This window comes from Gracilinanus agilis, chromosome 1 (genome assembly GCF_016433145.1).
Source record: "Gracilinanus agilis isolate LMUSP501 chromosome 1, AgileGrace, whole genome shotgun sequence".
Lineage (NCBI taxonomy): Eukaryota > Metazoa > Chordata > Mammalia > Didelphimorphia > Didelphidae > Gracilinanus > Gracilinanus agilis.
In genome coordinates, this window is record NC_058130.1 from 688,243,269 (window position 1) to 688,259,370 (window position 16,102).

General features: G+C 34.5%; 1 protein-coding gene across 1 annotated transcript in view; it reads left to right on the forward strand.

The window, feature by feature from the left end:
• KHDRBS3 (KH RNA binding domain containing, signal transduction associated 3) overlaps positions 1 to 16,102 on the forward strand; it is a 213,556-nt gene that overhangs the window by 183,039 nt on the left and 14,415 nt on the right. The window contains exon 7 of the mRNA XM_044669251.1: positions 2,021 to 2,103. Coding sequence (XP_044525186.1) covers positions 2,021 to 2,103 — 83 coding nt within the window. The remainder of the gene's footprint in view (positions 1 to 2,020; positions 2,104 to 16,102) is intronic.

The following is a 16,102-nucleotide window of genomic DNA, read 5'->3' on the forward strand; positions in this document are numbered from 1 at the left end:
GAGAGTTTATTTACATTCCTTTCTATTGACTAAATCAACACTAGTACAAGTCCTCATCACCTCTTTCTTTGACTATTCTTTTAGCTTTCTCTTTGATCTTCTTGCCTCAGCCTTCTCCCCATTCTAATTCATCCTCTATTCAGCTGCCAAAAGTAGTTTTCCAAAATCTTAAATCTCACTATGCCATCCCATACACATACTCCACAAATTCTTGGGGTTCTGGTTTACCAACAGTATTAAATATAAAATCTTTTCTTTGTCATCCAAAAGTCTTTGCAACATGGCCTTTTCCCACCTTTTCAGACTCCTTAAACTTCATTCTCTTCTACACACCCTTTAGTCGTACTATGCTACCTTTCTTACTGTTCCTCAAAATCCTCCATCTCCTAACTCACACCTTGAATGCTCTCACTCCTCACTTTTTCTTTGAACTTCTTTCAATATTTATCATTAATCACACCTTCTACAGGAGAACTTTTCACAAAGTCTTATCACTGAGATCACTTGCCACTTACTCTATATGTATTTTATCTGAACATTGTTAAATCATGTTGTCTCCCTCATTAGAATGTGAGTTCTTTGACAAGAGCAATGATTACTATTTGTATCCACATTGTTAGACAAGTAGTTTCATTGCTTGTAGGATATGACATCTTGAATGGCAAATCAATCAACTCCTTGGCCAACTCAGGCATATCTCTCCTCAGGACTGTCTCTTTCTCAAGATCAGCTGGATCTTCTGACTCTTCAAATTTTTCAAGATCTCATACCCAAGAGGGATGAAGATGCAGGAAGTAGCCTAATTCCCAGACCAAGGTTTGATTAGGAATCCATGTACTAACATACTGACATGGTAGGAGTGGGGCATCCCTACCTCTCTCATCTTTATACTTCATCGCCAGAAGGAAGAAGAAACCAATTTCACTTGTTTGTTCCCTTGTTATACACACTAACCTACAGCCCTGGAGCCAACAGTCTTTTATTGACCATAATGTAAGTGATTAGCAAATAGCTACAGCATACTCGTACCCTGACTGAGGTACAGAGCCCTCATTATATTGTCATACCTTTCCATAAGGAGACTTTACCCCATTAGAGGGTCATAGCAGGCAGAACCTTCCCTAGGACAGGGAACTTTGGCCAATCCCTCCATCCCCACCCCCACATCCCTGTACACAATATTCTATAAAAGGTAAGGATTAAAATAGAAAGATTCCTGAACTTGGAATTTGGAGACCCCAGAACAAAATAATATTGTTCAAGTACGAGTCCTAATAATAACTTTGACCGTAGACAAGTTACTTTATCTCTTTTGAACCTGTTTCCTCATTTGCATAATGTAGATAATTACTTGTTTTACTTTTTTCAATCTTGTACATAAAATACTTTGTAAACTTTAAAAATATATAAATTGGAGTTTCTGTTATTTTAAGATTTTTGTTCTCTTGCCAGCCATAATCTAAAATATAATAATAAAAAGCTTTAAAATAAAGACAGAATTTAATCTTTATAAAGCTATTCGGGTTGTTTATATTTTTATGCAATGATTTTTTTTGTTTTGAGGATTCAGTGTAACTAGCTTTATTCAAATTAGATTATATGGCCCAAGATATAAGACCCATCTTTTATTCATAAACATTATCCATAATCTTGATAGTAATTATATCCCTTTGCTCAAGTGATTTGAATAGATAACAGAATTCCATAAAGTTACATATAAAATAAAGGTGAGTGAAATAAAAGTACCTATACTAACCTTTGTAACTGGGAAATTAAAAGTAGACTTTAAAATATTAAGTTTGCAATACCAATCCACTGTTTCTTTAATGAAATGCTTTAGGTATTACTTTTTGATTCAAAATCCTACATGATCATTTTATGGAAATACTTTTTGAGTACTATTTGATTTATCAACTATCCAATGAGAATCAAAGTATTCTGTTTTATTATACATGTCTTTTTCCTGTGGAATTTTATTGTTGGAATCTTTTTCCATGCTTTTCCTATTATGTTTTTTCAGGAGTATGATGATGGATATGGCACTGCTTATGATGAGCAAAGTTATGATTCCTATGATAACAGCTATAGTACACCAGCACAAAGGTAAGGCTCAATCTTTTCTTACTTTTCCCTGAAACTGACTGTCCTAACCATATATTTTGTCTAACATGGGAAATAAAGTAACATTCAAACCAGAGCATATGTGACTAGAACATCAATCTTAGAATTATGATTCCTATATGCTGTTCCCTATAAGATTGAGATATTAAACTTGTCTTGCTTTCTGTTATTTAAGTATGCCAGGCTCCATATTCTGAAAAATTTATTAAATGTTTACAGTGTGCAAGGCACTTTTGTAAAGAAAGGCAGTAACAATCCCTGTCATAACTAGATCATGGAAGGAACAAAGGGAAAAGTAAATTTTAAGAACAGTGGAAAGGTAGAAAGGAACCAGATAGTGAAGAGCTTTAAATACCAAAGAATTTATATTTAATTCTGGAGGCAATAGGGAGCTCCTAGAAATCATTGACTAAGGGAGTTACATAGCTAGATTTAACCTTTAGAAAAATCACTTTGGCATCTGAGGGGGAGGATGGAGTAGAGTGGAGAGAAAATTGAGTTAAGATGACCAATCACAAGCCTTTTGCAGTAGCTTAGGCAAGAGGCAATGAGAATCTGTAGTAGAGTGGTGGCTATGTCAGGAGAGAGAAGTGGATGATATATAGGAAAGATACTGTGAAAATTTAAGTGAAAGAATTTGACAACAGATTGGATGTGTGGGATAAGTACAAAGTAGGAGTCAAAAATCAAATCTATGTTGGGAATCCTATGTTGGGAAACCTACAGTGATGATGTCCTTAAATAGAAATGTTCAGAAAAAGGGGATGATTTTCAAAGGAAAGATAATTTGTTTTTGGTCTATTGAGTTTGAGATGTCTATAGGAACATTCAAATTAATGTCTAAAAGTTAGTTAATTGGTGATTTAGAAATGGAATTCAAGAAAAACACTAAACTGGATAGATGTCTGGAAATCATCTGCATAGAGTGGTTAATTGAACCCATGGGAAATGATAATATCACCAAGTGAGAGGATATATCTAGATTTAAGTTTACTTTACTAGAAGTCTATAAATAGAAATCAGATACCTTTATTGTGTATATTAGAGAAAGCAAATTTTGTCTCCACTAAGACTAGACTAGAAGACTTTTGAGATTTCTTTCAGCTCTGAGTCAGGTTTTTATTCCGTGATCAGTCAGTAAACATTTACTTAGCATCTACTGTGTGCCAGATGCTGGGCTAAGTTTTGGTGATACAAAGAAAGACCAAGGACAGCCTCTATTCTCAATGAGCTTAGTCTAAAGGTGGAGACAACATACAAGCAACTATGTACAAATAAGCTATTTATAAGATGAATTAGAGATGATCCACAGAGGAAAAAAACACTTGAATTATGGGGGATTGAAGTGACATGAAAAAGGCTTATTGAAATTAGTCTGGACCTAGAAATAAGACAGATGGTATTAAAATATAAAAATAACCTCCTGAGAAACTATGTTACTCTGACCATGTGGGCTGGTGAAAATGTTAATGAAATATTTTGATAAATTTTTTTTATGCTCTGAGATTACCTTTTATCTACTCTATTCTCTCTCTCCTTCTCTCTCTCTCTCTCTAACTCTTTCTATCTCTCTCTCTATCTCTCTCTCTCTCTCTCTCTCTCTCTCTCTCTCTCTCTCTCTCTCTCTCTCTCTTCCCTATCCCCTCCTCTATCTCTAAGCAAATATTTGTTGGCATCTTTCACATTATAATTCAAGTACCTTGAGAAAAAGATTTTTGCTCCACCCTCCTCTTTTTTAAAATTGCCAGCAAATGTAAGCAGTAAATACATGTTTGTTGACTGATGAAAATTCTAAGTTATCATTGATCTCTTACTTGTCATATCTCATGATCTTTTCTCAGTCTTTATTTGCCTTCCTAAATGTAGCACTGTTGACTCTCCTCTTATGAACTCTCCTCTGGATTTTTCTGACCCAATTCTTCTAAAAGTTCTTTCCTAAACTTTCTTCTCTTCTACATTCTCTTAGTGATTTTAATTATCATATCTATGCATATGATAATAATATTACCTGATATTTATGTAGCACTTTAAATTTGCAAAGAACTTTACATGCATTTTCTCATATGATTCATAGATCTATGTATCTAGCCTTGGGCTTTTCCCTGAACTTTAGCCTTACATTCCAAATTTCCTGTTGGACATTTCAAATCTTGAAGACCTCTCCAACTTAGTATGTCCAAACCTGGAGTCATTATCATTTCCTCTTCTACAAGCCTTCTCTTTTCAAATTTTCCCTCTTTCCAAAGCAACATCATTGTCCCAGTTTCATAACCTCATTGTTATCCTCTATTGTTCACTCACCCTCACTTCACATAGAGATAATCAGTTGCCAAATCTTGACATTTATACCTGTGCAAAATCTCCCATATTTTACTCATTCAGCTCACTCAAACAGCTACCACTTTAGTTCAGGCTCAGGACCTTTGGCTTAAATCATTGCTTCCTAAATGATCTCCTTGCCCTCAAGTCTTTCCTCACACTAAGCCATGCCTCCTCCACATAACTATCAAAGTAATTTTCCTTAAGTATAGCTCAAAATATATTATTCCCTTACTCATGCATCTCTAGTAGCTCCCAGTTGTCTCTAGAATAAAATATAAACTCTCTTAGTTTTAAAGTTCTTCACAACCTAGCCCCAAACTGACTTTCCAGCCGCAATAAAAATTGTTCTCCTACTCTGTAATCTAGTTACATTAATCTTCATTCTGTTCCTTTCACATGACCATCCATCTCTTGATTTTGTGCCTTTATAGTAATCTTTCCCCCATTTCTCAGGCATCCCCAACTATAGCTGGAATTCATTTCTCACTTCTACTTGGAAATCCTTTCTGATTTTTAGATGCTTCAAAAGGTCCACCTTCTACAAGAACCCTTGCCTGATTCCCCAAACTGGTGGGAATGTTGGTATTCTACCTCTCACACTACTGTTTAACTATTTTTATTTATCTGCATGCATTCTCTTTCTTCTGCAAATACTGATGGTTCCTCATCTTCTCCATTACTATGTAAGCAACTTATACATAAGGATTATTTCATTCTTTCTATTTGTAGCTCTAGCCCCTAGAACAGTAATGACCATTGTTAACTAATTGATTCTTTCCTTTATGTTCCAAAGATAATTTTCCTTAGAAAAGAAAATAAAAGTAAGTACCATTTCTCTGTAGTGGGTTATCATTGTCCTATCTGCCTCAAGCAAAGATTTTCTCCTTTGACCATCATCTTTCTCCAAATAGAATTTTTAAATAATTATAATCATAAAAGCACATTTTTTTATCAACTGCCTCCCCTAGTCCTGAGCTTTCATAGTCCTGGCATCATTCTAACTTTGCCATGCCAGACTGAACCAGTAAAAAAATGCAAACAATGACTGTAACAATGGAAACTGAATGGTATAAAAACAGGGTCAAAACTCAGCCTTGGTGAAGAATTATTAGAATGTAGTTTTTCCTTAGCAGAAATTCAGAACTGGCAGAGGAGGATGTCACATAGACTAAGAAATTTGTTGGTATATTATTTGATTTTGCTGAAATACTTTTCTTTTTTTATCATTTATTACAAAGAATGACTATAGTGAAGTGGGAAGGCCATATTTAGACATTGTGATATAAAAAAGTTGTTTTTTTTAAATTCTAATAAAAAAGGGAAATAAAAAAAAGTTTTTAAGTTTCAAGGTGTCATGGATAGAATTTAACAAAGGACAGACAGAGATAAATCTCTGAGATATAATTTGTTATTAGGGCATATGATCTATTAATAAAGGACAAGTCAGTGGTATGCCTCTGATTTGTGTCAAAGATCCAAATTGTGGCTTCTTTTATATATAGGTATATTTTCTGTTTGGGTGGACAGCCTGTGTTTTAGATCTTCTGGGACAAATACAAGGCAGCTCTGATTGATGGGTGTTTTAATGAGGAAGTGGGCTGAGATCTCGTTCAGAGCTCCTTCCCCCATTACTTCATTATTTGGGAAAGAAAGGACTACTCAGGTGGGTAGATTCCTACATCAAGGGAAAATGGCTTTCCAATGAGGCTGATCTACCACTCTCTGGTACTTAAGAAATGGAATGTTAGTTGGTTTATGAAAACCAGCTCCTACCAATCTTTGGCTAGAAATCTATTAGCAGCTTAATCAGATTTTTGCTACCTTAATTTCTTTCTATTTTTGACCAAATCACTCCAAATCTTGATGAGAAGAATAATGACAAAAGGTCTCTCCCAAGGAAGATGTATTTAGGGGATATGGGGGGCAGGGAGAATAGATTACAATCCTAAACTAGAATGGGAGAGGTCCCTTGAGTTGTGCCAAGAGATAGGGAGAGATTATTACAGATTAATATTAAAAGTCAAGTGAAATTAGTTTTCCTCAAAGGTCTTTATATAGATTATATTTTAGTTTAAGGGAGAAGGTACTCTCTTATAAACATGGAAGATTAGAACTAGAAGTGATGTTATATATCATTTAAGGGCCCTGCTTTTATGTTTGAAGGAGCTTAGACTTAATGATGTGGTGATTGCCTAACTTACTCAGTATGATAAAGCTGGAACTAAAATCCAGTTTTCTTACCCTTTCAATGCAGTGCTTTTTCCCAAACTGAAAATATGCAATTAGTGTACAAAATAACCTAAAGAAACTAAGACACTTAGATATGATGACCATAGAAAGTAAGCTTGTATTTTAAATCTTCCTTTCTAAACATCTCTCTTCTACCTCACCTATAAAGCAAGGTATTCTGTGTAATAAGATTTTTTTAAAAAGAAAGCATTTCAGTCAAACAAACCAATATAATGTGCTGTGCCTGACTGTATATGCAATATTCCGAAGCCCTACTCTTCTATCAGGCATCTAAGCCACCCAATAGCTAGAGCAAGAATCTCAGAGTTAAGACGACCAGAGTTCAAAGCCTGCCTCAGACAGCAGTGTGTACCTGGGCAATTCACTTAACCATCGTTAGCCTCAGTTTTCTCATCTGTAAAATGGGAATAATAATATCTACTTCACAGGAATATCCTGAGGATCAAAAGAATTAGCATATAAAGTGCTTTTCAAATCTTAAAGCCCTCTAGAAATATTAACTAGCTATTAGTAGAGGGAGAGGAAGGGGGGGTGGGGTGGATAGAGAGACAGAGACAGCCAAACTTAGTTATTATATCTTCCCATTATTTAATGAATTCTTTATGTTCATTTCTTGTGGCACAGTTGCCTTTCTGTTATCAAGTGGTTTAGAACATTTTTGTCCTGTGATTAATGATAGTTTTGATTTCTCGGTCTGAAGAGTTCTTGCTCATATTTTTTTGAAAACCATTTGTCAGTTAGGTAAATGACTTTATTCTTATAAATGTGACTTAATTCTTTGCGTATTGGAGAAATTAGACCTTTATCAGGACTAGGGAAAAATTTGCTTTAAAAATTTTTTGCTCTGTTTATTGTTTCCCTGCTGATGTTGGTTACATTGGTTTCGTTTGTACAAAAATTTTTAAATATAATTAGAATTGTTCATTTTATATCCTGTAATGTTCTCTATTTCTTGTTTGGTCATAAATTCTTCCCTTCTCCACAGATCTAATAGATAACTATTCTATGTTCCCCTAATTTGCTTATGGTATTGCCCTTTATGTCTGTTTTCCAATTTTCCCAGTATTTTTTGTAAAGTTCTTTTGCCAAAAATTGGGCTCTTTGGGTTTATCAAACACTACATTGCTAAGGGCATTTACTCCTGTATATTGAGTATCTAATCTACTGCTACTCCTTTACACATTTTTCCCATTAATTCCTTTGTTATCCATGACCTTTGTTTTTCCAGATGACTTCTGCTATTATTTTTTCTAGTTCTAGGAAATAATTTTTGGGTAGTTTTGTTACTATGACACTGAATAAATAAATTAATTTAGGTAGAATTATCCTTTTTTATTATATTAGCTCAGACTACCTACAAGCAATTAATATTTTTCTGGTTGTTTAGATTTCACCGTATTTGTGTGGGAAATGTTTTTTAATTGTATTCATATAATTCCTATTTGTCTTGGCAAATAGATTTGTTTCTTGCCAATGGATTTTGTAGGTAAAAGATAGAAATGTTGATGATTTATGTGGGTTTATTTTGTGTCCTGTAACTTTGCTAAAGTTTATTAAATATTTAAACTAGTTCATTTAGTTGGTTCTCTAGGTTGCTCTAGGTATGCCATTTTATCATTTGCAAAAAGCGATAGTTTAGTTTTACGTGTTACCTACTTTATTTTATTTTATTTTTTCAATTTCCCTCTGCTGAGGATGGGGACTGCTACCTTCCTTTCCCTTCCTCTACCTTCCTCTCTCTCCTTTCTCTCATCCATTCTACCTTCCTACCTTCCTTCCCTTCACCCCTCACAAGAAGTCTACAGGATATCGTGTTTGAGATATCTGAAAGGCAGTTAGATATGTGAGATTCTAGATCATCAGAGAAGTTAAAATAGAAAAGACAGATTTGAGAATGGTGATGAGATCACCAAATGAAGTAGAATAGGAGAAGAGAAAGGAGCCTGGGACACAATTCCTCAGAACACCTGTAGTAGGAAGAGTTTATCTGAGTGAAGATCCAGCAAAGGGGACTGAGAAGGAACTGTCTGATAGATAAAAGGATAATCAGGATACAGTGGGGTTCTGAAATCTAGAGAAGAGAATATCAAAGAAGAGGATATGATCAAGTGCAAGGCTGCAGAGAAGATGAAGAAAATAAGAACTGAGGAAAAGGCCATTGGATTTGGTAATTAAGAGTTGAATGTTAATTTTGGAGAGTGCAGATTAGAAGGAAAGATGAGATCAGAAGACAGATTGTAAGAATAGAGTGAAAAGAAAGAAAATGGAGGCCCCTCTTATATACAACCCTTTTGAGAAGTGTAGCCAAAAATGGCAAAAGAGTTATGAGAGTAATTAGTGAGGATAGAAGGATCAGGTGAGATGTTTTTTGTTTGTTTCTAGGTCAATTGTTTTCTTAATAAAATATTTCATGTTTTCCTGTTTTTTTTTCTATTTTAGAAAAAAAATTTTTCCATGGTTACATGATTCATGTTCTTACTCTCTTCCCCCCAAAACCCACACACACATAACCGACATGCATTTCCACTGGTTTCTTCATGTGTCATTGATCAAGACCTATTTCCATATTATTGATAGTTGCATTGGGGTGGTCGTTTAGAGTTTACATCCCAAATCATGTCTGCATCAACCATGTGTTCAAGCAGTTGTTTTTCTTCTGTGCTTCCACTCCTGTAGTTCTTCCTCTGAATGTGGGTAGTGTTCTTTTCCATAAATCCCTCAGAGGTGTCCTGGGTCATTGTGTTGCTGCTAGTACAGAAGTTCATTACATTCAATTTTACCACAGTATATCAGTCTCTCTGTACAATGTTCTCCTGGCTCTGCTCCTTTCACTCTGCATCAATTCCTGGAGGTCTTTCCAGTTCACATGCAATTCCTCCAGTTTATTTTTCCTTTGAGCACAATAGTATTCCATCACCAGCATATACTACAATTTGTTCAGCCATTCCCCAATTGAAGGGCATCCCTTCATTTTCCAGTTTTTTTGAGATCACAAAGAGCACAGCTATAAATATTTGTGTACATTTCTTTTTATCTATGATCTCTGGGGTACAAACCCAGCAATGTCTTTTATAGCCCTTTGAGCATAGTTTCAAATTGCCATCCAGAATGGTTGGATCAATTCAGAACTCCACCAGCGGGGCATTAATGTCCCAATTTTGCCACATCACCTCCAACATTCATTACTCTCCCCTGCTGTTATTTTAGCCAATCTGTTAGGTATGAGGTGATACCTCAAGTTGTTTTGATTTGCATTTCTCTAATTATTAGAGATTTAGAACACTTTCTCATGTGCTTATTGATACTTTTGATTTCTTTATCTGAAAATTGCCTATTCATGTCCCTTGCCCATTTATCAATTGGGGAATGGCTTGATTTTTTTGTACCATTGATTTAGCTCCTTGTATATTTGAGTAATTAGACCTTTGTCAGAGTTTTTTGTTATAAAGATTTTTCCCAGTTTGTTGTTTCCCTTCTGATTTTGGTTGCATTGTTTTTGTTTGTACAAAAACTTTTTAATTTAATGTAATCAAAATTAATTATTTTACATTTTGTAATTTTTTCTAACTCTTGCTTGGTTTTAAAATCTTTCCTTTCCCAGATATCTGACAAGTATACTATTCTGTGTTCACCTAATTTTCTTATAGTTTCCTTCTTTATATTCAAGTCATTCACCCATTCTGAATTTATCTTGGTGTAGAGTGTGAAATATTGATCTAAACCTAATCTCTCCCATATTGTTTTCCAATTTTCCCAGAAGTTTTTGTCAAATAGTGGATTTTTGTCCCCAAAGTTGGGCTCTTTGGGTTTATCATAGACTGTCTTGCTGGTGTCACTTACCCCAAGTCTATTCCACTGATCCTCCCTTCTGTCTCTTAGCCAGTACCATATCGTTTTCATGACCACTGCTTTATAGTATAGTTTAATATCTGGTACTGCTAGGCCACCTTCCTTTATGTTTTTTTTTATTATTTCACTTGATATTCTTGATCTTTTGTTCTTCCAAATGAACTTTGTTATAGTTTTTCCTAATTTAGTAAAAAAAGTTTCTTGGTAGTTTGATAAGTATGGCACCAAATAAGTAAATTAATTAGGGTAGAATGGTCATTTTTTTATGTTAGCTCATCCTACCCATGAGCAATCAATGTTTTCCAATTGTTTAGCTCTAGTTTTAATTGTTTGGAAAGTGTTTTGTAGTTGTGTTCGTATAATTCCTGTGTTTGCTTTGGTATATAGATTTCTAAGTATTTTCTATTGTCTAGGGTGATTTTTAAATTGTGTTTCTCTTGCTGCTGTGATGTGTTGGAAATATATAGAAATGCTAATGACTTATGTACATTTATTTTGTATCCTGCAACTTAGCTAAAGTTGTTGATTATTTCTACTAGCTCTAGGATTTTTTAAGTAGACCATCATATCATCTGCAAAGAATGATAGCTTAGTCTCCTCATTGCCTATTTTAATACCTACCACTAATTATCTGTTTTTGAAAAAACAGATAAAATAGACAAAGTACTGGTAAATCTAATAAAATAAAGGAAAGAAGAAAACCAAATTAACAGTATCAAAGATGAAAAGGGAGACCTCACCTCTAATGAAGTGGAAATTAAGGCAATCATTAAAAACTATTTTGCCCAATTATATGGCAATAAATATAACAATTTAGGAGATATGAATGAATATTTACAAAAATATAAATTGCCTAGATTAATAGCAGAAGAAATAGAATACTTAAATAATCCAATATCAGAAAAAGAAATTGAACAAGCCATCAAAGTACTCCCTAAGAAAAAATTGCCAGGACCCGATGTATTCACAAGTGAATTTTATCAAACATTCAAAGAACAACTAATCCCAATACTACACAAATGATTTGACATAAGCAAAGAAGGAGTCCTACCAGATTCCTTTTATGACACTCATATGGTACTGTTTCCAAAGCCAAAAATAGAGAAAGAAAACTACAGACCAATCTCCCTAATGAACATAGATGCAAAAATCTTAAATAGAATACAAGCAAAAAGACTCCAGCAAGAGATTATGAGCGTTATCTATCATGATCAGGTGGGATTTATACCAGAAGTGCAAGGATGGTTCAGCATTAGGAAAACTGTCCTCATAATTAACCATATCAACAAGCTAATAAGCAAAAAGCACATGATTATCTCAATAGATGCTAAAAAAGTCTTTGACAAAGTACAACACCCATTCCTATTGAAAACACTAAAATGTATAGGAATAGAAGGACCTTTCCTAAAAATAATAAAGTATATATCTAAAACCAACAACAAGCATCATATGCAATGGGGATAAATTAGAAGCCTTCCCAATAAGATCAGGAGTGAAACAAGGATGCCCATTATCACCTTTATTATTTAACATTGTACTAGAAAATATTGAATGATAGTGGTGGGCATTTTTGCTTCACCCCTGATTTATTGGGAAGGCTTCTAACTTATTTCCCTAGCAGCTGGTATTTGCTGATGGTTTTAGATAGACACTACTTATTTAAAAAAAAGAATTAAAAACTCTTAAGGACTAGGCAATGGAGTTAATGTTAAGTGCCCAGTGTCCCACAGCAGGGAAGTGTTTGAGGTCAGAACCTAGTTGAGGCCCGGACTTCCCATCTCTAGGCCTGGCTCTCAATCCACTGAGCTACCCAGCTGCCCCCAATACTACTTATCATTTTAAGGAAAGGCCCATTTATTCTCAAGCTTTCTAGTGTTTTTAATAGGAATGGGTGTTTTCCCAGGCTTTTTTCCTGCAACTTTTGAGATAATCATGTGATTTCATTTAGTTTGGTTATTGACATGATCAATTATGCTTTATAGTTTTCTTATTATTAAAACCAACCCTGCATTCCTGGTTTACAGTGAATGATCATTGTGATATTTTTTGGTAGTTTCCCTGGTAGTATTTTATTTATAATCTTTGTATTAATATACATTAAGTAAATTGGTTTACAGTTTTGTGACTCTAATTTTGCTGTTTATGGCTTAGGTATCAGGTCTCATATTCGTGTCATAAAAAGAATTTAGTAGAACTCCTACTTTGCCTATTATCCTAAATAGTTTATACCATATGGGGATTAATTGTTCTTTAAATATTTTTGATAGAATTCACTTGTGAATCCATCTGTCCCTGGGGATTTTTTTTTTAGGGAGTTCTTTGATGGCTTGTTCAATTCCTTCTGAAATGGGATTATTTAAATATCCTATTTCCTGTTTTGTTATTGTGGGCAGTTTTTGTAAATATTCATCCATTTTACTTAAATTGTCAGATTTATTGGCATATAATCGAGCAAATAGTGATTGCTTTAATTTCTTCTTCATTGGCGGTGAATTCACCCTTTTCATTTTTATACTATTTGATTTTCTTCATTCCTTCTTTTGATCAAATTAACCAATGCTTTTCATCTATTTTATTTTTTCCTAAACCAGTTTCTAATATTATTTTTAGTTCCATCTCATTCAACTTATTAATTTCTCCTTTGAATTTTAGGATTTCCAATTTAGTCTTTAATTGGATGTTTTTATTATTTTTTCTGCTTTTTTGGTTAGTTGCCATTGATCTGTTTTTTTTCTGTATTTTATTAATGTAAGCATTTAGAGATATAAATTTCCTCCTACTATTGCTTTGGATATTTCCCATGAATTTTGACATGTCTCTTCATTTTTATTCTCTTCAATGAAATTGTATCTAATTTGTTCTTTTACACACACCTTTTTTAGATTTAGATTATTTCATTTCCAATTAATTTTTAATTTGTCTTTCCAAGGAACCTTATTTATTAAACCCTTACCTTCTGTCTTATAATCAATACTGGGTATTGGTTCTAAGGCAGAAGAGTGGTAAGGGCTAGGCAATGGGGGTTAAGTGACTTGCCCAGGGTTACACAACTAGGAAGCATCTGAGTCCAAATTTGAACCCAGGACCTCCCATCTCTGGGCCTGGCACTCATTCCACTGAGTCACCTAGCTGCCCCACAATAGAACCTTTTTTATTATAATTTTTACTATATTATGATCTGTAAAGAATGCATTTATTATTTCTACTTTTCTATTTTTGGTTGTGAGGATTTTCTGCCCTATTTCATGGTCAGTTTATATGTATGTGCCATGTCCTGCTGAAAAGAAAATATTTCCTTTCTATGCCCACTCAATTTTCTACAGAGGTCTATTAAATTTAGATTTTCTAAAATGTCATTCACTCCTTTACTTCTTTCTTTTTTATTTTTTAATTAATTTTTCTAGTTCTGAGTTGGGAATGTTATATATCATCCTGAAGCTCATTTAATTTCTCCTTTATAAATTTGTATGCTATACCATAATTATGTTTAGTACTGATATCACTTCATTGTCTATGGTATATTTATCAAGATGTAATTTCCTTTTTTTTCCCTTTTTTAATTAGGCATTTTTGCTTTAGCTTTGTCTGAAATTATGATTGCTACTACTACATTTTTACTTCAACTAAACCATAAGAAATTCTGGTCCAGCCCCTTACCTTTTACTCTGTGTGAGTCTCCCTGCTTTAAATATGTTTCTTGTAAAGAACATATCATAGAATTTTGGTTTTTAATCCACTGTGCTATGTGCTTCTATTTTATGTGTATGCTCATTCCATTCAGGTTCACAGTTATATGAATATGTTGCACAGGAATATGGGTCCTTATTGCTGGTGTGGCCAGGGTGTCTGAGGTCTCCCCTTAGTCTCCCACCCCCTAGGTACATTATAGGGTGCCTTGAGGTGTGGCTCAGGGCCTCACTGAGGGCTTGGTTAGGGGTTCCCAGCCTCCCCTTAATCCCACAGTGACCAGGCACACTGTGGACAGCCTTGTACTAGGGTTTGGAGCCTCACTACAGGCTTCTGATAGGGTGTGGAACTTCAAATAATAGATGTGGGTTGCTCTGCTGTTGTCTTAGGCAAGGTCTGGGGGCCTCAAAGTTATCTTTGACCCATGCTCAGAACCTGGAGCAGTAGACTTGGGGTTCCCTTGGGCCAGTATTCCTTGGTGTGGCCTTGCTGTGGACAGGGCTTCTCCCTTATCCCAGTAAAATGGACCCTCTCTGGTGACCTTCCAAATTGTTTTCTGCAGGAAAGTTACTTTACTCAGCCCCCTTATTGTTTCCATCTTTCCAATATTCGTTTTGAAATATTATTTTAAGGATAGGTGGAGAGGGTTCTCAAAGCAATTCCAGCTTTCTTTGCCTCTACTCCAACTTCTGGGCTCTACCTCCTCAAGCATTTTTTAAAACCAAACTTAGCTTTTGGGTGCAGCTATGCTTATCCATGTGACAACTCAATGATTGCAAGAATATTTTTGAAAGTAAATTTTACTTCAGTTGATCAAACAACTTCTTACCATCAGAAACTGATGCTTTGTTAATGTTAATGTTGTATAGATATCAACAGCCCACAACAATTGGTTTGACTAAAAGCTTATGTCAGAATGTACAGTTATCATAAGTGCTCCCGTGCTTATAGGTAATTTTTTTTTTGTTTTGAGCAAAAGAAATATTGGAAACAGTCATTGGTTCATTTTTGTTTTAGAACTGAAGTAAATTTTCAGGAAAATCCTTGTAATTAAAAGTATTCCATCGTAGAAGGATAAGGAAAAATAGTACAGTTTATATCAGAATTCTTTTCTTCAGCAAAGGTTGTACAATGTCACGTGTAGGGGACTGAGCTAAGTAATATCAGATATTACAAATATGCATGCACTTTCCACAAGAAGAATTTTGTAACCTTAGACTAAAATATATTTTCTTTGAAAGTAAATAGTATTGAAATTTTAATTTCCCCTAAAAGCATTACATAGGAATACTAGACTTGCTCCTTTTACCACTTGGAATCTTCATGCATGATCTACACAAGTGTTTAGGAAGACAATAATAGGGCAAAGGCAAGTGAATACTAATAAATCAATTGCTACTGTCAGTTCCCTATTTAATGTTCTCTAGAATACATGGGATTTATCACTAAGGAATTGTAGAATAATGGTAGTATATGGAAACAAAGTCCACCAGGGATATGTACTACATCATTTGGATTTAGCGCTGCCATCTGCTTAATAGCATCAAGATGACTACAGAGGTACTTATGATCAACCATTCAGAGCAGTGACAGATGCTGCCGAGAGTTAACATGCCAAGGAAAGAGGTTTGTTACCAAAATGCAGATTATGTGACAAGGTTGCCGAAAAAAGGATTATTTTTTTACCTGTCTGATAGCTAAAGAATTTTTCCACCTTTTCTTTCAAGGTCCCTATGCTTAAAGGATCTTTATTGAACCATACTTGTGTATTCTTTTAACTATCTAACTGAAGATTGCTTATAAGTATAAGAAGCTACTAAAATATTGGTGCAAACATTCATCTACATGATCTTATCTTCCAGACAGAATAGGT